Source organism: Xiphophorus hellerii, chromosome 3, assembly GCF_003331165.1.
Source record: "Xiphophorus hellerii strain 12219 chromosome 3, Xiphophorus_hellerii-4.1, whole genome shotgun sequence".
Lineage (NCBI taxonomy): Eukaryota > Metazoa > Chordata > Actinopteri > Cyprinodontiformes > Poeciliidae > Xiphophorus > Xiphophorus hellerii.
In genome coordinates, this window is record NC_045674.1 from 11,791,698 (window position 1) to 11,816,742 (window position 25,045).

The window sequence follows — 25,045 nt, forward strand, 5'->3', positions numbered from 1 at the left end:
ACTGAAGATGCCACCTCAGGCTTTGGGAAATTGTAACTGGTCTTTTCTAATACTTTATTGATCATTTGAAAATGAGTGCCACCTTAATCAATTATTATGAAAATAATTGTTAACGGACAAATTACCGTGTGACAGGAGCCACAGTCAACAGAGCGGCTACATAACATTTTAATAGCAGTATCCATCTCTTAAAAAATTAATAGCAGCAGATTTTATCTCTAAATAAAACTGAAGCCTGAAAACAGATGAGTTAAGGCTTTTTACAAGTTTTGTTGTAAATGCAATATTCTAATCAAGTCATAAATCCAGAGAGACAAAAATCTGATTAAACATTTTGTGACCCTTCAAATCTTATCCCAACCTCCAGCTTGAAAAACATCATTTTTCAACCTGACATGCTGAAAAATACAAGAGCTGATGCCGAGAAAAGCAGAAAAAAGCAGAAAAAGAATGTAAGAAAATACCATTCAAAGGTAGCTGCTTTCTCCGTTTGCAGTGAAATTACTAAACAGGAGCTACAAAAGAAAGTATTATCTAGAAAAGCAGAAAAAGTTTCCGACAGAGCTGCTTGAAGGGATTGCCAGGTGGGCAAATCAAAACCCTGCCCATGTAAAAGACTTTCACCAGGATTTAGCTGACATTGAAGTGGTGGTGTGCTGTTTTATTGTGAAGCCACAACTTCACAGTAAAGGCATTTGGCAGAGAAAAAAACCTAAAGTCAACGTTTCTTACAATTTCACAACAAATTCAGCTCCAAGAGTTTTAAAGGTGCTTGGAACATTTTGATAACCTTCAGCTGTTAGGCACACCGGTGGATCTATCATAAACTGTATAAGAGTTTCGGCCACCAATATTAGTAACAATCGTCCTCAAAGGACTGAAGGAAAATGAAATACTAGCAAACTCTGAATTCAAGCGCTACCTCCAAGGTTTCTGAGTAGTTTAATGCTGTGTTAGATATGTTTTAAAGTATGAAAATGAAAGTTCATTACAAATTTATGGTGCAGAGATGGATGGATGAACAGATGGATGGATAGATATCTATTTTAAAAATATACATTTTAAAACCTAAATACTGCAATTTCCAGACTATTTAATGGACCTAAATGTAAGTCAAATCACTAGCCTTGAAAAGAACAAATTGTGTCAATATATTGATGTTTAGTCACAATTATCCACGCTACTACATGACTTGTTTACAAAAGAAGATTTTTTTTACCTCTTAGTTAAATACACAATGGTAACATACATAAATACGCACCATAAGTGATCTTCCGAAGAGTGCTTGTAACACAGGTGCTTTAAAAAAATACAGTATTCGACCACGAAAAGTCATTGATCACCGTCATTGATCACTAAAACTGCTGAAGTCGTCTTCTTTAGGGTCCGTATTCTCTCTCATTCGCTGTAACTCGATGTCACTTTTGTTTCAAGGCAAATTCTCTCTAGAGTTTGTGCTGTCCTCTTTGTCATGCAGCAATCCACTCTTTCGAAATCCGTTGGTAAAGAGCCAAATATTAGCCTCATCGCAGTGTTCAAAACGTGTGAACAAAAACCTGCGGTTTATAGTCTGGAAGTTACGGTAGGCAGCACGTGCAAAAAATATGTTTAAATATTTCACAGAATCATAAACAAAGAATGCAGAAAAATCAGCAAACATTTCTTCAAGCAATGATAGATTTCAAATGGAGTGTTAAAAAATGCTAACCAGGTGGCTAATATTTCTCTGATGACCTCATAACATTACATGAGCCCATTTTCTGTTCATTTTGAAATAGGATGGAGACAAAAACAATAAAAATGATTCAGGCAAAAAGTGTCAAACTGATGCCTAATCAGACATTTCACCATCACAACAGACATGTTTGCCAAGTTGCGTATGCCTATTTGTGTGCAGAAGATCATATGAATGACTTAACATGCATTGTAGGCAATATTCACATGGAAGACATGTGGGGCATTTACCATGCGAAGATAATTCATGAGGCTGGTCCCGTGTTGCCAGATCTGAGGCGAGGTGCAGCTCAGGGGCTTTACTCCAATTTCCTGACTGCGGTTCAATTCCCTGACCGCCCCCACAACCACATGAACGGCATCAAACATCAGCGCTGAAGAGAGCTGTTGAAAGAGAACGGGAGACAAAGGGAGGGAGGCAGAAAGGGCAGGATGGATGGAAACATGGGAAGGATGGGAAATGAGACAAGGCAGAAGATGTAATGAGGAGGGAGGTGCTAGCATTAATGATTGAAAGGATAACAGGAATAAAGGAGAAGAGAAAAACAGATGTCGGGAATGAGTAAATAAGAGGGAAAGAGAGATGGATACAGTACATCAATAGCTATTAAATTGGAGCAAAGGAGCAGCTAAATCTCTTTAAATGGTCCATGAATCATCAGCAGGAACTGAACAGCTTAGTATTACGTGGCAAACAGACAAAGCTTTATAAATAGTACAGAGAATTTGTTTGCACAAGTCCGTGTTTGTTTGAGACACTAACCGCAGGGCCGGGATACGTCAAATCGCAGCCCTCCCTCCATGAAAGGTTCAGGCTCCTGATGAACTCCAAATAGAACGGATGTGTGGTGTTGAACATGGAGAAACCCACGATGTTGGACTGCTCATCCACAATGTCATCCAGTCTCAGGAGGGGAAAGTCCTGAAGAAGCAAAGGAGAAATAAAAGGGCAGAGAGAAAACATTCAGATGAGAGGGAAGGTTGGCAACACAGTGCTGTTCAAAACATATTCAAAAGGTTATTTCTCACCTTTTCTCACATCACTGTTACAAGCTTTAATGCATGTCATTTGTATTTCATAAGGCAGATCAACACAAAATAGTTCAGAACTTTGAATTGGAAGCAAATAACGAATAATTGTCAAATTTTTTACTACAAATAAAAATCTGAAATGTGACTTGAACTGGTATTTCGCCCTCCTGATTAAACACTTTATAGAATTACAACTCCTGGACAGATCCCGTAAACATGAATACTCAGATCTTGTCTCATCTTCTCAAACTATTTCGGTCTGGGCTTTGACTGGACCATTGTAGCATAAGAGTATGCTTTAATCTAAACCGTGCCATTGCAGGTCTAACTTTATGCTTTGGATTTATCTTGTGGAATAGTAAAAATCTGTAACTAAAAAGCTAGATATAAAAAAATTTAAGTTTCATATATTACCAAACTTTGCTTGAAAGTACTTTAAAAAATTGACAGTACTATATTTTATTTAAGGGTATCGGAGAAAAGAGGGTTGAATACATTTATATATGTATGAAACATTTTTTCGATTTTTATTTGTAAATGACTTTGTATGGTTTTCATTCTACTTTTCAATTCTGAATTACTTTATGTTGGTCTATCACATAAAATGTCAGGAAAATGTATGGAAGTCTGCGGTTGTAAAGTGGCAAAATGTGAAAAAATGTCAAGGAATAGAAATATTGTAGGCACAGTACATTACACCTTTGCATGTAAGAAAATAACAGTGCAGTCAGAAGTGCAATAAAGAGAAATGCAAGCTTCCTGGAGTGACAACTGATATTTGACAAAGAGTAGGAAAAGATATAGTTAGCTATAGAAGAACGGGGGAAAGGTGATGGAGAAGGATAAGAAGGGTTGATGGAAAATGCTTGAGTGGCTTTTCAAAGTGATACGCATGCAAGTGCATCCAAGGCACAAGAACACATCAAGTACAAAGTGCAGAAAGGAGGAAAAAATAAAAATCAGACATAAAATGACACTATAATTCAAATGCTAAAAGGGATGGAAGTATATCAAGGAGGCAGATGAAAAGCCTAGAAGCGTGAAGAAGGTGGCGGGTGGTGAAAAAAAACAAAACACATCTCATCTGTCATCACCTTCACCTCAGACCCCTTTCTTCGCCCTCCTTCTACGCATCTTTGAACAGCATGTTTGCTTCTCAGATCTCTTCCTCTCTTTTTCTATCTTTCATCTATCTTCCTCTTTTTTTTCCCCCTCCACTGTCACCTCACTCTACCTCCCCTTATTGAACGCTTTCTCCGCCTTAGCACCTTTGGCCGCTCGCGCTCAGACAGAAGAGGAGGAGGAGCGGGATGGATGAAGGGAGGAACACGTGAAAATGATGGAGCACAAGACGGAGGAGAGGAGGTGGAAGAATCGGCATGTTCTTACCATGGTGGTGAGGATGTACTTATAAAATGCTGATGTCATTCCCAGCTCTGACGCCTGTAGGACAAAGAGAGAGAACAAGATGAAAAAATAAAGAGGCAGCAGGTGAGATATGAATGTGGAGAGAGAGAATAAGAAATGACAGAGGAAGACGGATGGCGAGCAAAAGGAGGAAAGAGAGGACACTTAATGGGGAAGGCAGAGAACAAGGACAAAGTAGGAGAGAATGTGACAAAGGGAGACGAGGAAGCATACGTTAATCACAGTTTTACATCATCAGCCTAACACTAGTACATTTTGCTGAGGGCGGACAGGCACTCCAGGAGAAAGCATCCCATTCAAACCGTGACTCACTCCGCTGGCTATCGGCATCAGAATGAATCAGAGCAAAGCCGGGTTAACATCTGCACCGCATCCCAGCAAAAATGAGTCTTTGTATAAGAAAAAGAAAAAAAGATTTTTTTTTTTTTGTCCAAAACTTTCAGAGGAGTGTAGCTAATTGACATGCAATGCCACAGGGCAGAAAGAAAATCTAAACTAGATGTTAATCCTATTCAAACACACGTGTGACTGAAGACCTTTGAAGTATTTCTTTCACAAATTGTGAGCACTGCAGTGTTTATCAGCGTAAATTGAAAAATTTAACTACATAACAGAAATAAACACCAAATGAGTCGAGCTGCTCGCCACAAAAGCAACTTTAAATCCAAATGTGTGGGTGGTTCTGAGGAGTGTATTGATGTTTGGTAGACCTGACCTTCTTGAGGATGAGATAAGAGACAGAAGCATTGGCGTCAATGATGATGGTGGCTACTTTGTCGTCACGGATCTCCTTTAGGAGGGGCGTGGGGTCCAGGTTGTCGTCCAGCATCCTGACGGACAGCGTCTCCCGCGAGATGAGAAAGCGACGAACGAGTTCCTCCAACCTCAGCAGGCCTGAGAGAAACGCAGAGCAAAGACGAGTCACCTGTCAGAGTATTTTGACGTTTTGGTTTGTAATGTGGAAAAGTTTAAGGGGCATTGTGTCCTTCTACAATACTTAAAAAATACTTTTAGCTAAATGTAGGAAAGCAAATCATAACTTTATATGGTCTGTACAGGACATATTTATTACAAACAATCCTCACTGGGACTTATTTTCTGGTGGCCATTATGCTTAGTAAGCTGTTGCTCTTTTTTGGAGCCACTAATAGAAGGAGGTCTTACAACCTGCTTTACATAAAGCCCATTGCAGAAATAAGGTAATCTCCCACAAAACAAGTGATTAGATTTTGTCTTAATGCCCCTAATTTACACTGGTAATGCCTCATATAAAAAAATTAAAAAGTTAACTTAATATGCGTCACCAGATGACTCTCACAGCTTAAGCAACATATATTTACATCTAAACATATTCACTGCTTTTTGTGTCTTCTATCACACTTCCAGATGACATATGGGCAAAAATTACATATGCAGAACATACTGTGAGGTTATAATAAGTCTTTTCTTTCTGTTATAGCAAAACACTCCTGCTTTAAGTAGTTGTAAATCGTCAAATCATAATATGATTTGACGATTTTTTAGTTACATCTTAGAAACAAAATGTAAGAAATCAGAACTAATTCATTATTCTCAGGATACTAGAGCTTCTTTTTTATTTTTATATTATCTGGTTAAAAGTTCACTTCATGCTGTGGTGTATTTTACATTTATTGTATGTCCAGGTAACACATAAAGATTAGTTTGACTGCGGCTACAAAAGAAGCATCAGAAAAGTATCCTTTAAAAGAGCCCGAGGTGTGAATGAAAAACAGGAGGCAGTGGTTTCAGTTGTAGTGTATGTATTAAGTAACTGTACAAAATAAAAACAAGACAATAACAGCAAAAACAAAAGCAGTTTAGTCAAAGCAGACTCATTCAAAGTCCATTATCCATTGTCTAGCTCGCCATCCATACATCCTGGGAAAGATTCTGGTCCAAAAAAAAAAAAAAACACCTGAAAAATCCAAAATACACATAAAGAATTTGATCCCAAACAAAATAACCGAAAGTCTTTATAGCATCTATACAAAGGAAATAATTATTAATATATGCATATAAGAGTAAGTTAGTGTACTGGTTTATGCAAATTAAATGCAATTATTACATTTCCAATATTTTTAAACTTGATTCAACATTTAAGTAATCGTGTTAATTAACCATAATTTAAGTGGTCAAACAAAATGTCATTCAGAATCACCTTTCAAATCAATCAATTTACAGTGTAATTTCAAATATCTCATCAATTATCAAAAATAAAATTCATAATCAAGTGCCTCAAAATATTTAAGCAGAGGGAGAGAAAATATAAACATACTGCGCAATATTAAATTTAAACACATGTGCAACTACTTTCTTACCAAACTTCATTGCAGGTTTAGCGTCAATACAAAAAGTGTCAAAACACGCATAAAATAATACCGATGCCCCAAACAACAATTGAGAGCATATATCAGGCATTTGTCCATAATTCGGCTCCCGTTAGATTTAAAAGAATGGTTTTTTTTACCTTTTCAACGGAGTGAGGAGTACTTAGCCTCAATGCGCGGCCCGGTGAACATTAACGGCAGAATCCCAATGGAGTTCTGAATTAGCAGCGCCAACAATTCTGGTAAAATCAACGCATCATTGAGCATTTAGCCGGTAGTTTTGGACATGAAACAATGCTGCTACGAGATGATAGCAGACTCCCCATGAAATCAAGTTCGTAGATTTGAAGAAATGCATCGATTTGTTTGGGAGATGCCGAACAGCAAAGGCCGTAGCAAGAACGGAGTCAAAGGAGGAAGTAAAACTGTGAGTTAGGGGGCGGGGCTTTAAAGAAGTTGGAGAGTTTGGGGCAACACAGGAAGTGGGCCCACAAAAATAAAAGTCATCTGACTAAATATGTGTTACATCCGCATTTCGTATTTGGTCCATATTTGCCAATGTTGCTTGTTCAAAGGTTTTCTAGTTGCTGATATAAATTTAAAAGCACTATTTTAGTATATAATGATACTGCTTTGGCAAACTATTATGCTTTAAGTAAACGTTAAATGATATTGATGTCCCCAAAAATGTTGCATAGTTGTAACTTTCTCAGAGACATTTATCTAATTATTTGAGTGTCTTTGGGCCTGCATGTAGCCTAATCCTGGTTAGATTACAGAAGATACGGAACACAACATCAGACAATTACCCTGCCAATCATGACTGCAAATAACCAGATGAGGGGGAAGAACAGTAAACATAGCTGCGACCTTTTAAGTGAATACAACGATTATGCAAAATAAAGTTGGACAGATAGAGGAGCACTGAATGACAAACTTCTTCAGACAATTTTCCCACTTCAAGCAAATTCCTCTTCAAACTAAGTAGAACCAATAGCAGTCAAGTCTCACTTGACATCATGTAAGCCATTACTAGAAAGTCTGCTTTGGTGCTTCCTGATTGTAATTTCATAGTAAAGCACCCCCAGCTATGTAAATAAGTGGTGAGCGAGGTATCTGGGGGACAGAAAAGGGGGAGGAGAGAGAGTTAGAGACCAATGAGAGGAGGAGAGGAAAGGTAGTACTCCGAGCCCCGTAGGTGGAGAAAGCCTCTGTAAGCAGTGGGGTAATCACTGAACCAGGCCAAAACTTTAATTAGTTCTAGGAAGGAGGGGGGAAGAAAAAAAAATCAATGCACTTTACAGCTTCCTCTCGCTCCTCTCTTGCTCTTCCTATTTCACCAATTTCCAACTCACACACATAAGCCCTAACCTCTCCATCTCTCTCGTCTGAGCCCTTTGCTCCAGTTACCTCTCTCGGCCTTGATTCATCTGGCTCTTATGCTGCCACCGTCTCCTTCATGTGCTCGGTCGCCATCCTTAACCCTCATCCATCTCATGAAAACTGCATAATGGAATTAGGCTCAGATAGCAGCTTCTGACTCATGCATAGTGAGAGAAGGATACATCGGAAATGACCCAAAATCTGTGATTCTCGCACATTAAGCAGAATATCTCGCTCAGGGAGGAGACATTAGATGAATACCATTAAGATGGAGTAAGAAAAAAAAGAAAAGAAAATGGGGATGTGCTTTCTTAATTTACCTTTGTTGTGTGCGTGTGTGATGTTCGGTGCAAAAACAGTGTGTTTTTGCATTTTGCTCACCTCAACTGAATCAATGCGAGTATGTCTGCTTCACTTTGAAAAGCCTTCTCTACACCGGAGTAAACAAGATGAATTAAAGAATGGGGGCCGATGGTAAACATTGTCTGATGTCGAACCTGTGCAGCACCACAGTACAGCTGCACACATATTAAATTCAAGTGCATCAATGTTTAATCCCTCGTGTGCAAACATACAGAACAAGCAAACCTGAACTCAACATGCACATGTTCAGATAAGGTAAAGCAGGAACTGGGTAAAAAAGGTATAAAAACACACATATAGCATGCCACACACACACCCACACGGTTGTTCAGAGTGTGGAACAAGCCTGTTGAGTGGCAGTTAGCACCTATTCGGCAGCCATGGCAACCGGCTCCACCGCGATAGATAGCGCAGCCAAGTGGGTCAGAGTCTGTGAGTGCGATAACCTTGTAAAGATCACCTTCGAGGCAAAATGCACGACACAAACGCAGTCCACGCTTTCTCAGCAGGTAATTTTTTTTTCTTCTTTCACAGAGCTGGATCTTTGTTCACCCAGATGGGTAAGTGTCCCAGCCATCGTTTGCCTGCAATTTTTCAGGGATGGAAGAGAGCGCTGAAAAACAGAGCTCTTATCTGGCCACTCAGCTGATGATCAAAACTGAAAAGGACGTCTGATGCTGTTTCAAAGCTCCTTCAATTCAATGAAGTCCAGTTGGTATTCAGCTTACTTTCAGGCCGCTGTGGGCGGTGGGCACTAACTGCCGAGGAGATAATGAAAGCTTCTCAACGACTGAATCAATTTTTCTTAATGTCACAGCGTTTTGTTTGCCAAAATCTTTTCAGTCTACTTTCCGTCTCATTGTTTGTCGTTTTACTTTGAATTCTTCTTTGGTGGTGTGAGGAGTTGACAGCTACACAACAACTAAAGCCCACCTCATTTTCACTCAGAAGGAAGAAAAAAAAAAAACTGGCAATTAGTCAGCGGACGAATCGGATTTTTGCCTCGTCCAAGAACGGATGGTTTTATTGTGTCACGTAGTCACAAAGCTGTTTGTATACTAAAGCCTCCATCCAAGCCCTTTTATTCCAGTGACTCTCAGCGGGGGACTGCAACATAAATCAATAATGCACTCTTTCAAAATGAAAATAAAAACAGGCAGTGACCAAGCTCCGAGTCCCCCGTGATGCTAAAGCTCTCCGAGTGCCCGGCCAGTCAAATCAAATGTCTGCTAAGTTCCTCCACTACTGGGAAGCTTTTCAAGCATGAATATTTATCAAACTGGTTTGCCCTTAAAACCCTCCGAGGTTCAGCATGAGTAATAAATAGAAAGGCTGCATCATGAGCTGCCTTCTGAACTCTGACAACAGGCACATTTTTATGACCGGGCTGCCAAAATGAGCAGAGGTGTAAAGTGATAAATTTGATTTATTGGCATCACTGTAATTGAGAACCACAGCTTTCTAAATATGCATTTTTTAATACGGTGTTTGAAATATTGCATTCATTTGCATTTAAATCCAACCACTGTTATTGAGTAAAAACAAATGTTGCACAGAAGGTCAGGCGGGATTATCAACAGTACTTCTGTTTACTAAATGATTATTGCTTCATTCAAATTCTGATCTTTATATATAACACGTTTACTCTCCAATTTAGGAGAATTCATCCAATGATGATATCACGGCTTTGCAAGCTTGAGATTTTAATTAATTCACAACGTGAGAGTTAGCTGGAGGCACAACTGTGAATGAATTTTAGGGCAAAACAACAAACACACTGCTTCCATCATACAGGTAGCAGTCCATGACGCAGGTTCAATTCCCGGTCCTGGGACATTTACTGCATCTCCTCCTCTTCTTTCCCTTCCCTACTGATGACTAAATGCCAATAATACCAAAAAGACATAAAAAAAAGTCTGGTTTTATACCTCGGTTCAATAAGAGAGTGTCATTATTCACAGCACAACTACTGACATTCCTTCAAAGCAACATAGAAAGATGGATTACAGTTTGCAAATGCACACAGGAACAAGGATCTTATCCGATGAAACTATAATTGATCATCAATGCAACTGGAGAAAAATGTGTAACTTCATATCCTTTATGCACAATCTCACCACAGCATATTTTAGATGATATTCCACCTTAGTTACTCTTCTTTTACTTGAATATATTATCACAGTATTCAGTCCAGCTCTGGAAATGAGTGTCCAGCTGCAAAGCAGCCAAACGGGGAATCTGCCAACTCTACTGGAGTCACTTTGCTCACACAAAGGTAAACAAGGTAAACACGCTTGCAAGGACTCAACCAATGCACTTACACCCACCTAAATATGAACACAGCTGTGCAGTCAAAGTCACATAATACAATTTAGTAGAACAAGAGGCGGTGTTACTCACATTCAGCCTTGGCACAGACCAAGCTGGCAGACGGGTAGCTGAACGAGCGTAAGATGGAGCCTATGGCCAGGCTCAGATCCTCGTTGCTGGGGTACAGAGTAACTGAGGCAAAGCGCAGGTAAGGCAGGCGGGGCGTTTCCTCTGGACCAATTTTTACATGAGGGATCTGGAGGAAGAATAATATTGACAGGGAATGATAACGCATAAGAAAGGCCAGGGGGAAAAAAGTGATTTATGATTTATTCCGCAGAAACATGCATGGTAAGGAAAAATATATAGAAAGAAGAAAAAGGTATGAAGAAAAGAAAACTGTTTGAGGAAATGGAAGATAACTGGTGGAAGAACAATTTATAAAAAAAAAAAGAGAAACTGAACATGAAGATGCAGTCACGCCAATACCTGCAACTAAGACAAAAACAAGACTGATGTTGGTACATATTTGCACAGGTAACACACCTCTTTCTCCCCACATATGTGACTGACAGTAGAGCCGGAGGCGGGGCTGGAGGCTGGACCGATCACAGAGACGACGCCTTTGGGTAGAATCTGGCACACTGAACAGGGAAAAAAGGGAATAAATTTGGCTCTGTGAATTTTAGGACGGCTGCACTGATCCACTATCCTGCAGCAGCTGTAGTCTGTTGAAAAGTGTGAGCATGTCAGTTTCAGATTAATCATTTATTCTACTGAAGTAGCAAAAGATGTTTCAGTCTAATCTGGTTAATTTTATTTGAAATATTCTAACGGCAAGAAGACGATAACCAATCAGTTGTAGGACATTAATGTGAAGACAGTAATTTTTATTGCTATAATAACTTTTTAATCTTACTCTTGTTACTGATTTACATTGTAAAGTGGGCACTACTGTAAGATTACAGATACTGAAACTGTTGCAGATTAAAATCCATAGCAGACTCACATGTCAAAAGTCTAATGACACATCCACTAACTCCCTCCATGAATGAAATACTGTTAAAGTACTTAAAATAAAAATACCATTAAAGAACTTAAAATAATAAAAAAGAAGGAGGAAAATTAAAAGCTTCTTTAAAAATAAAAATAATTTCTATTCATCAGATTTACCAAGAGAAACTGTCTGAGTGGCCCTTTGTAACAAACTGAGTAAGATTTACAAAACAACAAGTTTTACCCGGGTTTAACAAGGTATAAGTTCAGATAAAAGGTGCTTAATGAACTAAACAAGCAATTTGATGCCCTGAACTTTCATCACCAAGAACCCACAAGTTTTCCTTTTCACTTAGGAGAAAAGTTACTGTTTATTCTTTTCTTGCCATTCCTGAGCTGCTGCTTCAGACTGAAAATGTAAAAAAAAAAAAAAAAGACATCCACAGCAACCAATATAAGTTCTTTAAAACTTACAAATGAATTAATTCCTAGCTGTACATTTAGGTATGATTGTTAGAGACTGCAAACATAATTAAAGTTTTTATTTCCTTCGGTTTCCATGAGCAGAGCAGCTCAACCACACGGCCCAGTCCCTGCAATGGGAGCAGGATCTCCAGAACACAGGGAAGTTAAACCAATAAATCATTAAAGGTATTATGCATTTTACAGGCACATAGTGTCACTTTATAGCACAATCAAGTTCATTTACTATGAAAATGGTGTATAACCTAAAAGAAATTTGAGTTCACAGTTTGAAGTCTTGAAATTGGCCTCTGTTTCTTTAAGAAGCTCCTGCTCTTTCCTACACGCCTGCATCATCACGCCATCACAACGTTTCTCCATTAAGCCGTTTACAATCATTCCTAGAAGCGTTGCACTGAGAAGTACTTTGTATAAAAAGTTAAACAGGTAAACAGCTCCACCAGGTGTTTACTAATTGCTGCTGCCGCTAGTCTGGAGGAGCTGAAGGTGGCTGATTATAGAGCAGCATGGGGGGTTTTTTTATGACTTATCACATGAACAAGCTTATTCACATGTGATTTTCCTTACATTTCTCATTTAATGGAAACACAGCAATTGCTAAATGGTGGTGTTGGTTTTTTTTTTTACCTTAGCAGAAAACTGAAAGTTTTGCACACATTTGTAATAGAGACGCAGCTAGTGATTCATAGATGAGGGATGTGTATTTTTATTTTGATTTGTGCATTTCAACGTGAAAATCAACCTAACTTGAGTGGTTTGAAGCCTCACAATGCTGGTCTCCTTCCAGTTATTTTTCACTCTCCTCAGATCCCAAAATACAGCAGGTTGTAATTAAAAAGATATTAGTGTTAAAAACAGAGCACATGAACTATTAAGGATTTGATCCAGAGATGATTCAAATAACCTGAAAATATTTTTCCAATCTGCTTCTTTTCTCCACAAATGTCCAACATGAACATTTAGGCTAACATAAACACTAAAATTCCAACATTAGGCAGATAGGTATCTCCTACATACTTATGCTTATTGCGTGTTTTATGTGTAACCGTACCACTGTAACCTTGCTAGACAAATTTATCTAAAGATGTTATTTTTAACGTGTAAACGAGGATTTATGGAAACACAGAAGCTAAATGCATGGGTTTATGACAAAATGGAACATTACAAGGAGGTTTGGAGGTTATTTCGGATGATGATGGTCTGTATTTCACAGAAATGAGTTTGATGACGGTCTAAATCCAAGAAAAAATGAGGCATTGGGGGGCCAGGACCTGCTGAAAGACAATGAAACCTAAAGTGCTGGTGGCAGTCATTCACTTGCAGCTCTTTGACTCAGAAGGGAGGAAAACATGAGCTGCAAAGACTGGGATTTACTGATGAAGAGTTTAATGCTCCTTTGATCGATTTTCTTGTTTTTCAGTTTGTATGTTTCACCAGCAGATTAAATTATTAAACATCACCTAAAGCAAACTGATGCAGAGATAGTAGACTAGAAAATCAGAGCTGGGATTTGTTCCAGAGAGGTTTAAAACACTTTTGGTATTACTTCTATAACTGAGAAAGAGTTTTGACTTAATCAAAATCATGGCTTGGTGAAATAACTTAAAAAGCTACATGACTTTTCAATAACTTTACGGATAAGATGCACTGACTTGCAAAAATAATCACACTCCTTGAAGTTCTGTCATTACTAAAACACATTTCATTTAGATTTTAAAGCACAAACCAACATAAAGGAGGGCATATTAGTGAAGAGAAATCAAAATGGCACCTGGTTTTCATAATTACCTGTAACAAAATGTAAATTGTAGTGTGTATTTGCAGTCAACATCCTGAGTAAATGTTGTGTAATAACCTTTTCTGCAATTATAGCATCCAACCTACATTATATGTAAAGAGTGGGGTTTGTTATCCTTTCTGCTTGCAATACAGCTCAAGCTTTATCAGATTGGACAAAGAGGAAATTTCAGCATTAATTTTCGAGTCTCACTACAAGACATGAATTTGGACCAAGGCCTGGACTTTGACTTGCACATAAATCTGCTTTGATAACTATTGATTTTATGTGATTCATAATATTTCATCCTCTGAATTGATGATGTTTTGGAAGCGACCAGGAATTTAAAAATAATTTAAACACAAAACAATGCATGTCTAATCAGGCCACCTTTTAGTGTGTCCATCTTTACTGATGAAATCTTCACTGTTCACACCAGATAATTACCCACAGAGGAGTCTGGTCACTTAACTGTCTGATTCAGCTATTCAAGAAGCTGCTTTTTTTTCTCCAGTTGTTATTGCAGCTCATCCCAATTAGTCCTCAGTATCAGCAACTGTGAGTGTCAATGTGTACATGTGAATATCTACTAAGTGCTTGTGAGTGCACAGGCTCCCTTTGTGGACATGCAAGTGCGTATCTGCAGAAAGACGAGCGTGTGCGTGTGTGTAAATGCATGTGTGTGTGGATGTGTGTTGCAGTCATCTGTAGCTGTAAGATGATGAGCTCCCTGATCCAGAGACTAGAAAATGCTGTGAGCAAATCAGCCTTTCAGAGTTTCTTCCTGCTCGTTGGTCAAGGACACACAGAGAAGCACATGGCCGTATTCTAAGCAGGGCACATTATGAGCTCAACCCTTCTAAACATTGTTCTAGCAGCCTGAAGCGAGGTCGATGACCTATCAGAAAAGGAGCAGAGAGGCGGTGGTTCAGTTCTGCAGTATTTCCACAGTCTTTGCTGACTCTAAAGATTCTGTTCAGTGAGTTTTCATGAAGTGTTACGGCCCTTTTTTATGTTACTGCTGATCCATTTTACTGTTTGATGATGTGTTTATTATTACGGCCTGCATGGTACACACTTCCAGCTGTTACTGGAGGGCACAGGTCTCCTGTTTTTAATGAGGCAGTCTTAGTGGCCCATTACTGGTCTCCAGTGACATGTAAACTAATAAGCAAAAGCCCCTTCTGGCTTCAAATCCCACAAAAGTGGTTGTGTGGTTGTGTTTTCTGCACATAAAAGGGTTGCTTTTCACACACAAAAAATTCTAATTATTCTTTTAAAGAGTTTAATCTTTTGGAAAGAAATGGTGCTATTTAACATACTTTTCTTTTGTCTGCAAGTCACTGGCATTATTAAATATAAATATGACTTATATAACACACTGGTATCCGCACCGGTCATTTTCTTTGTGCTAATGAGGCACTATGCTCTAAAGACTCGAATGTTTTCCTCTGGATTTTATCATTCTGTTATAAGTCTGAGGATGAAAGTTGATCTAGAAGTCATTTTTGAAGGGAAATGTTTCTACTCACTGGTGTCAGTGGTGTCATACTGGGAGTCTCTTTGCAGCTCGTATATGTCCACCTCCACTCGGGCTTGCACTGAACCCTCTATCACGCTGTTGATGTTCTCCCTGGCCAGGGCCAGCGCCAGCCGCTCCCCGCGCCCACACACAGACTGGTCATCCAGAATGGCAGCTAGAGAATTAGAGAGAGAAACGGAGAGTCAGGGAAACCAGAGGAAGAAACATGCAGTATAATGATAAAGGGAATGTCAGAACAGAAACACACAAATGAATCATAACAAGAAATAGAATATTTTCACAGCATAACAAGGTTGCTCCTTAATAGATCCCCACTTCCAACCGCTGAAGGAATAGAGGGATTTTTTTATGCTGCTTTTAGGATATGAAAAGAAATCCAAAGAAAAAGAAACAACTTTATTTACTGCCTTCCAAATAGTCTTTTCTGAGGACACTTGAGTCACCTTTATTCAGTGTCTTGAAAAGCATTTAATCTTTCAAGATTTTGTCGTTGCAGCAACAAATTACTCCACAGTCTCTGAAACAAAGCAGAGCGCAAATGTTGAGTTTGAACAAATAAAGCTCTAAAGAAACGTGGTGTATATTTGCATTCAGCCTTCTTTACTCTGATGCCCTGAAATCTAGTGCAGCCAACAGTTTTCACGATCACATCATTTGTAATCAAAAATAATCTGTGCATGATTTCAGAAAAACATGAGAACTTCTGTTTGTATTTTGCCGCCAGCCATGTAGTGAAGATGCAGCAAACATGAGGAAAAATGTCCTCTGATTAGATGATTGGCCTGCATTCAAAATGCTATTTGTTCCAGAAAATTACTAATGGAACTTTTATATATTTATATGGTGAGAAATGAGAGGACAGCATCTTTCTGCGGGAAACGCTTTATTTTGTAGCTCAGAGATGACAGGGAGATGGAGAAGGAAGTAACAATAAAGTGATAAAGCATTTTGATAAAAAAAGTATTTTGAATAGAAGAATGGATCAAGCAAACTACTGGCCTATCCTGGACGAACACCTGTGAACTGTCCAAAAACTTTGAACAACTAAGATGTCCATTTTCCAGCAGGATGACCACCTTAAACTTACAGCAGTGGTTTATGTCAAAGCATATTCATGTTTTAGAATGACCTAGTCAAAGTCCAGACCCAAATCGAAATGAGTATATGTGGCAAGACTTGAAATTATATGTTTAAATATGTTTTCCATCTAGTCTCACTGAGCTTCAGATGTTTTGCAAAGATTTATGGGCAAGAATGCGTGCAAAACATTCTGAAAATGATTTCTAGCTGTTGTTGGCAGGTCTATAAAATATTAACAGAGGGGGGTTGAATACAAATACATGACATATTTTTGCAATTTTTATTCATGAAAGGTTGGAGTTTGTCACAGGTTCTTATGAACTGATTATTAGTGTTCAGATCCTTTCCTTTGTGCTTTTGGTAACATTTTATGATGTGTTGCATGTTTGGTTGTTTTCTGTTTTTGCAGTGAATTTAAACTAGATTGTGTGTAGCATCAGAACAGACTGTTCTCTGTTTCCTTTACTTCATTGTTACTGGTCTCTGCAGCCTTTGTCCTACATGAGGTGTGTAACTCATACAGCTTCATTGATCTCCATTAAGTCCTTCGAACACCGGTCACTTTCTTTATTATGCATGGGCATCATTCAGTCAGGCCCCAGGGCCATGGGGAAAAAACAAAAACGTGTGAGCAATATTTGCCATTCACACAGGATTAGACAGTAAAGCCAGCTTCACACCAGCAGCATGGTGTGTGGGTTGTCTGTGCGTAATGTCATGATTTTCATTTTGGCTCCGCTGTTCAGAGATTACAGCACACACCGCAGCAGCATGTCGGCGTACAACACTCCTTAGGTTTGTTTAGTCATCGCCAGATTTTTGTCATTTTCTTTTATTCCTTCTGTGTGTGGTTTACCCAGTGGTTTGATCATTGTTCATGAAGAATCCCTTGGTTTTCTCAGTCTTGCTCATTAGTTCCACACACTTCAGGCATGTAACACAACAGACTAATTGCAATGTTTTTTATTTTACCTGAACAATGAAACGAGTTGTTTTCAGTGCTAGTTTGCTTTGGCTAAAGGCGATGTCAACGCAGCTGCAGATGAGAATCCCCAACACATTTCAAAACTCTGAAAGCCTTTTTTGAGAATCACTTTTATAATAAAAGCACTTCACATTTCCAAAGAAAATTGCATCAGCCTGATAAATATGCTGCAATTTTCACACAAAATGAACAGGAGTCGTGTAAATTCTGCTGAATAATCAGACAAAAAGCATTTCCGACATGGTGAAACAGTTTCTCTCATTTGATTTGCTCAGACACAGTGGAAAACATTTAGGTGCTAATTGTTATAGGAGAATTATGAAGCCAGAACACTAACACAGAACTGCTATTTATCTATTTAATGATGTAATCTTTCAGATTGCTCCAAGCAGCTGTTCAAGAGCCAAATTAGCCTACTTCCACCGTGCATGACTGTCCATTAATGTGTGAGCTGCAGTTCAAATTAGTGCTGTCTTCAGACCAAAGTTATGAGTCTGACCTTGTCGGATTTCTACTGCAAAATCTTACACCAGAATATTCATTTAAACATGAAATGAGCACATTCAGCTGCTGTCAGATGAATGGAAAGTGGAGTTTAGATCGGAGACATTCTAGAGATAACTAGAGATGTACCAATCAGAGATTATTTTGACTAATGTCTGATCATAGATTTTGTTAAGCACTGACCTGCCATTACTGATTTTGGATGGCTTTTTCTGTTGTTTTTTTTTGTTAAAGACAAGATAATCTTATTACTATCTACTCCAAGTTACAGAGCTGTTTCTTTCTGGATCATTGAATTTCTAAAAAGCAAAAAAATATATATATTTACTACTACTGTCTAAAGCTTAATGTCTGAAAAGACAGCTTCAGTCTACTCTGGTGCTGGATTAATAAATCGATTATTGTAACTCTAAATGAACTTAAAGGATTCTCATTTTCCAAATCAGTCAATAATTATTTAGAATAGAAATGAGGTCACATGATATGTGAGAGAGCAGTCAGAGTTACACCGCTCTGCAGAAAAACAGGTTTCAAAAAGACACTTTTAACACCACTGACATGTTCAGCTGCCTTGAGCATCTTATATTAGCAGATGCTCAAGGCTAATATTAGCTTACATTAGCATTAGTCTTATATTAATGCTAATGTAAGATTAGCAATACAAATACAATTAGCTTAATTTGTGCTGTCAGACTATCTGTAAGCATCAAGATTTTCTGTAGAGACCGAGCTTAACTGAGATTTCTGAGGACAGGAAACATTTCTGGATTTATGACACAAAATTAAAAGTAAAAGAACAAAATCAAGCAAAATTGCTTCATAGCTTCTTGTTATTTGTGGAAACCTTTTCCTTTATTTAAAAGTAGCAGATTAAACAAAAAGGTGACATGAACACTTGAAAAATGTTGTTTCCTTTTTAAATAGCTTCTTTTGTGCTTCTGTTTAAAACCCCACTAATATGTAAAATAGTTAACAGAGTCTTATTCCCTCAGTATGACCTTCCACATTGAAGGGAATTGTTTTTTTTTAGCTAAAACCTTCAGAGCTTGGGTAACATTTTTACAGTTTTCAATGGGCCAATCACTGAGCAGAGTGATTCCAGAGTAAAATCGGACTATTTTGGTCATCAGGAAACGCTTGGTGCATTTATGTTGAGAATAATCTTTTTGCATAAATGACTTGTCTGCAGCTGAACTCAGATCAAAGAGCTGGTATTCAGAGGATTTGACCAGAGGATTTGACCAGCTAAAATATGCATCTGTGGTCAACTATAACACAACCAACTTTTACATTTATGTCACCTTGCAGAACCTTTACACAAGTTGATTTGGTCAATCTGGGCAAAAGGCAGGTTGCACATATGAACGTATGGTAAAACAGTTTAAATGAAACTGTTTTAAAAGTAATCAAATTTTCAGGAACACCTTTTCCATGTTTATAAGCTGCCAGAGTTAAAGTTAGAGTTCCCTTCCCCAACTTTCTGTGCACTGCCATGCAGCTGTCTGAAAGAATGTTACCACACATTTTCCAGCTTGCAAGAAAAGCAAACTCAGATATTTAGCTAATGGTTATTCTATATATTTTCCAGACTAAGTATTAAATTTAAAATCATAATATATAAATTATAAAGAAAGCATTTTAGCTGTAATAACCAATGTTTTGTTGTTTCAGCAGCAGCAGAAAAAACTTTTGGTTTTCTTCTGTATATGAAGGCTATTTGATCCTGATTAGTTTTGTTTTTACCATGAAATTGTGGTATTTCCACTAAAGAATATCGACCTGTTTGTTTAGGATGCTCACCCACTCCAAGGTGAAACAACTGATTTGTGAATGAATGAAACAAATAAATGTAAAGTTCGTTCAAAAGCCTTTCGACCTGTGTAGCGTCTACTCACCTATGCGGACAGAGGAGAGCAGAGGGGCCTGACTGAGGGAGAGTGGTGGCATCGTGGCTAGCAGGAAGGAGAGGAAGCGTATTGACAGCAGCAGTGCTGGCAGAGCCGGCATCTTCTACTGCTCCTCATGGAGAACGGTCTGCTGGCTGCCTGTACCAACACCTGTGGAATTGGAGCGCGTGTTAGTCGACACAAAGTCCCACGCTTCCTTTAAATTGTCATCATACAGCTTATCTCCACTTTGCACTGTCATATTCCAAGGTAGTGGGAGCACCTGTGCTTTCACAACCCATACAATGCACGTTCAAAGTCAGTTATGAAGATGTTTCTTGTCATATCGCACCAGCAGCCTGGTTCCCATGCATACAGCTTGTCTAATAATAAAATACAGAACACAACTGTATCCACGTCTCCTGTGGAAAGTCTGCTGTTTAGACGTGACAGGATTCAGCCTACCAGAGGATCTCCGGAGGCTTTTCAAACAAAACATCACAAAGCACACACACACACACACGTTCTGCGTATTCACACACATTTGTGCACACGCAACACAAACAAACACGAAAACAGATCGACTTACACGATAAGGGAGTACTAGAAACAGAATAATAAGTGTAAATACAAGAGCTTCGAGGATAGATGGCTGTACACTACACAACACTCACCCGTATCCACCAACATGGCTGCTATGCCCTAACCTCGAGCCGCCAACTTCAAAACGACACACAAACATGCAAAAAAGAGCACAAAGGGAGTTCAGAGGATCTCCAGTGGTGCTAAGCAACAGTCTCCAGGAATGACAAATCCTTGCTCTGACTGACAACATGACAAGGTTGTGTTGGAGAGGAAGAGACAGACGAAGACAGAGGAAATTGAAGGAGGGGTGTTTCTGAGCTTCACACGGTGCTGACAGACTCTTGAAAAGCTGCGTTCAGGACCTCTACTTGACCCGTGTTGTTGTAAACAACAGTCAGCTGCTGACCCTGACCCAAACCGTGATGAGAGGATGTACCGTCACTCTCAGATAAATCAAACACAGAGAAAATGTGGCTTCATGCTGACCTTGTAGAGCTAACACCCCTCCACCATCCATCCTTGAGCTTGATGGCTACTTTCACTAGAAAATCTTTGATCTGTCATCTATCTAACCTTTGTTTGTCTACCTAAAAGCTCAGATCTAAATTCCACTGAGAATCTGGTGCAAACCTTGAACAATGATGCTCACTTATAGTATTTGTGGAACCTGACACAGTCTGAGCTGTTTTGCAAAAAAATCAGTTTCTGGACATGAACATCAAAGCCCAGATGTGTCATTTTCATTTCAGGCCACATGAAGATCATGAATGTCACTAAAGAGCCGGTTGTGACAACTACTTATTAAACTTAGACAGCTTTCTTAGTGTTTGATGTTTTGGTGTTCAGTGCATTATTTTTATGTGAATAGTGCCAAATTACATCAATGTGAAACGTTGTCTTAAAGTTTTATTTATGTTGAGTCTAGAGGGCCACATAAATGGCTATGGTGGGCCAGATTTGGCCCTTGGGCCTTCAGTTTGACACGTGTCATAGTCCAAAAGATTTGTACCTATTTTTACCTCAAAATATCTAATCTTCAATAGCAGCTTATTTCACAATTAAAGATTGACATTATCTCCAACTCTTGCTGAACAGTGATGTTTAAACTCCATAGGAATATATTGTTCCACTCCATCTTCTGCACCTCTGACAGGTCTCTCAAATGGTGACCAAAATGTGCGCTTCAGCACGTTTGTAATAATAATGAATACACCATCCAGTGCAGATGGCCATTCTCTCATTACGGTTTCCACGGCTCAGAGCGAACCGAGGCAGGGCTTATGTGGAGCCATCTGTATCTGTGACACAACGTAGGGTAGCAGGCGCACAGTGGGAGTCATTTACGCTTTTATTGTAATCCATACATCTTTCTCGTTTAACTCAACATGTTACTGTAAAGTTGCCAATAAAGGCAATTGAAAATCTCGCCGCCACATACGCAAAGCTGTCATCTCATTTGTATGTTTGTTTATTATGGCTATGCAGCGGCTGCTTATTCAGACCGCGCCACAAGATTACTGTTGTCACTTTGATGATTCTTGTTGAAGTATTCTCTTTGCTTCCCATACCAGTGGTTTCTTTCTCAATTTGCTCCCCAACAAACTGTGTGTATGTGTGTCTTTGTTGTGCTCATACCTGTGTGTTTATTGCTGGGCATGCATGAGCCTGTGCTTACCCACTGTGGGCGTGTGCGTGTGTGTGTGTGTGTGTGTGTGTGATGGGTTATTGATCGAGCCCCAGCTGAAGTGGTGGGCCCTCAGGTGCAGTCAATCAAAACAATGGGGAGCCTATCATGGGAGCACTGCATTTCGCAGGAGCCATCTGATTGGCTATTACCAGGAGGCATATTGCCATGATGACGAATAAGATCCAAACTAAGGCTATGGCTTCATCAGTGACGGGATGGAATCGGTGCTATTTCATTGTTATTGAGAGCTATTGACAGCATTAGACAGAGAGGATTAGAGTATCTTTACTCCCAGGAGAGAAAGACAACGGGTGGAAGGAGATGGAAAGCTGTGAAAGAAGTTGGTAGGGGGGGAAAAAACGAAGCAGAGGGAATGGGGTTGCGCCGATGAGGGAATAAAAGAACAAAATTGAATATAGAGAGAAGAGATTGGAAAGTGTCTGCAGAAAGAGACGCAGAGCCACAAAGAGACAGCAGTGGTAAAAAAAAGTACATTTACCCAGGGACTGAGAGAGGAGAAAATTTAAAGCACTTTCACTTCAGTTCAGTGCTTTTAATTACATGTCAATAAACAGCATTTTCACCACAATTAAAAAAAAATTATACATTTAATACAGCTGCAAAATCCCACATCTTATTTATTTATTTTTTACATTTTCCTGTGTTAGTTTCAACTAATTAAAACAGCAGTTAGCTCCTGTCTGCGTCGTTCCGAACATTATTTGCATTTCAAGCTACTAGAAGTCAGATTCTACCTCATCTCTGCTCTTTGAAGCACAAATCGATTTACCTTCTTTTGCAAATAAAAGAGAGAAACATGTTTTAAATCTATGACGCTCAAGAACCGAAGGTTTAAGAGCAAAAACAAAACCCATTGCATCAGGGAACAACAGAAGGAGGTGATCTGATCTTATGAGTCATGTTTTGTTTTACATCATGTGGAAGGCTGCGCTCGTGTTTACCTGGGAAAAAAATTGGGAGCGCAGTGCAACATAGGAAGAAGGCAAGCCAGTGGAAGTAGCAATGTCTGAACATTTTTCTGCAGAGAGGTCTTATGCCTCGACATTCATGGGAATTTTACTCTGACATTAACTTGAGAAAGTACACATACGCCTAGAACCACAAATAAATATCTGCATTTTTATTCAGCCTCCCTGGGCCAATATTTTCCAAACCAACTTTTGCTAAAAAAAAAAAAAAATAGCAATAAGTCTTTTGGGGCTTGTCTCTACCAGCTCTGAACATCAGGATAATATTTTTCCCTATTTTCTTTGTAAATAGCTCAAGCCCAGCCATTAGACAGAGAACAGCAACAAACCCAAGCCCAGCACAGACTTGGGTCCAGACTTTGATTGGTTTGTTCCAACACATGGATATGATTTGATCAACGCTGCTGCATTGTAACCCTGCTTGTGTGTTTTGTGTGTTTTCACAGTCTGACGTCTTTTGGAGTTTCCAACACGTTTTCTTCAAGGTTTGTCTAGTATTTTGTCCTAACAAACTTTCATGTCTCTTCTAAAGAAAATTATCCTGAACTATGCAGCCATCACCACTGTGTTTCAAGGTGGATGTTTTTGTGATGTACAGTTCTCCAAAATGTGTGCCACAAGATCTAACATTGGTCTCCTGTGAACAGAGAATCTTCTTCCACATGTGTGCAACTTGTAGTTATCCTGTCAACAGATTACTTCTGAGCTGTCTCCTTTTCAACGTAAATAAATAGCTGTGCTGTGATCTTAACATTTAAAGATGATGGATTGAAAAGTGCTGCTTTAGACCTTAAAAGCTTGAGATATTGTTTTATAGCCAAACCCTGCTTTCAACATCTCCATAAATTTAGCCCTTCAGAGTTCTCTTTAACAATGTAAATTCATGCAACGCCAAGGACTTAAATGTTCTGCAACTGGAACTCTTTCAAAAGTTGAAAAGTACTCTGCTGTCGAAGTGAAGTGAGAGAGGCTACCACAGTATTAGACAGGTGGCGTTAATGTTGTGGCTAACATTGTGGTGGTTGCAACTCCACCAGCATATTACTGTTGTTATTACAGTTATTATCACAATTTTCTGAGGTCACCGGGTGTTCCTGCTTTTATTAGCAATTTGGTGTGGATTAACCAGGATGAAGCTTTTTTCCTCATCAATCTGAGGCCGAGCGGTCACAGCTGGGGCCGGAGAGCCAGGTTTACTGTTTTTAATTATTTAACAAAACTGGAAAGGCTACATAAAAAATGTCCACATGCGAAAAAGAAAAAAAAAATCCAAAGCAAAGCTAGTCTTAGAATTGATTATTGTCTTAGGAAAGTTTTACCAGGTTCCTATGGATACCCCTTTGATAGATCTGGCCATGAAATTCTAAGCAATTCTGAGCACTTCTTCCATCACTGCAGATGAGCGAAAGAAAATAAGGAGCTGAGAAGTCTCAGAATGAGGTGGGGGAATTGAGAGAGCCAGATAGAGTCGAAACGAAGTCGAGCACAAATGGTGAGACACTATTGCCGTGTTCAATTTGCTAGGACTGTGTATCTGGCTGGCATACAAGCTCTGTTGTGGCGGCGGTACATGGCTGAGTCCCTGTCGCTGTCGGGTGTCAGTCTGCGGGGAGCTGGAGCAGCAAGAGGCCTGACCACACTTGTCTGAGCTGCACAGAAGAAGAAAAAACTGGTTCCTAGCCTCCCTCGTTTTCTTTCATTCTGCACCCTGCTGCATGTCACCCTATGCACTGGCACCACCAAGACACACAGAGAAGCTTAACACATAAATATTCTGATGTGCCTGACTGTGTGTGGGTGCCTGCACGTGTGTGTGTGCAGAACAGAACAGTGAGGACAGTGTATGAAAAGGGACATTCAGGCACTGTAGATTCAGCTGTTTGGTGTGTGCATTCATCTTGAAGCATATTTGTGTGTTTACTTATTTGCGTG

The 25,045-nt window shown here is 39.2% G+C and overlaps 1 protein-coding gene across 5 annotated transcripts in view; it reads right to left on the reverse strand.

Annotated features, from left to right (window-relative positions):
* Positions 1–25,045, reverse strand: part of grik5 (glutamate receptor, ionotropic, kainate 5) — a 148,097-nt gene that overhangs the window by 40,630 nt on the left and 82,422 nt on the right. For all 5 annotated transcript variants that reach the window (XM_032558287.1, XM_032558286.1, XM_032558288.1 and 2 more), the window contains exons 4-11: positions 19,862–20,023; positions 15,387–15,551; positions 11,145–11,242; positions 10,689–10,854; positions 4,910–5,088; positions 4,156–4,209; positions 2,498–2,656; positions 1,966–2,118 (exon numbers count right to left, since the gene is read on the reverse strand). In XM_032558287.1, coding sequence (XP_032414178.1) covers positions 1,966–2,118; positions 2,498–2,656; positions 4,156–4,209; positions 4,910–5,088; positions 10,689–10,854; positions 11,145–11,242; positions 15,387–15,551; positions 19,862–19,973 — 1,086 coding nt within the window. In that variant the 5' untranslated portion in view covers positions 19,974–20,023. The remainder of the gene's footprint in view (positions 1–1,965; positions 2,119–2,497; positions 2,657–4,155; positions 4,210–4,909; positions 5,089–10,688; positions 10,855–11,144; positions 11,243–15,386; positions 15,552–19,861; positions 20,024–25,045) is intronic.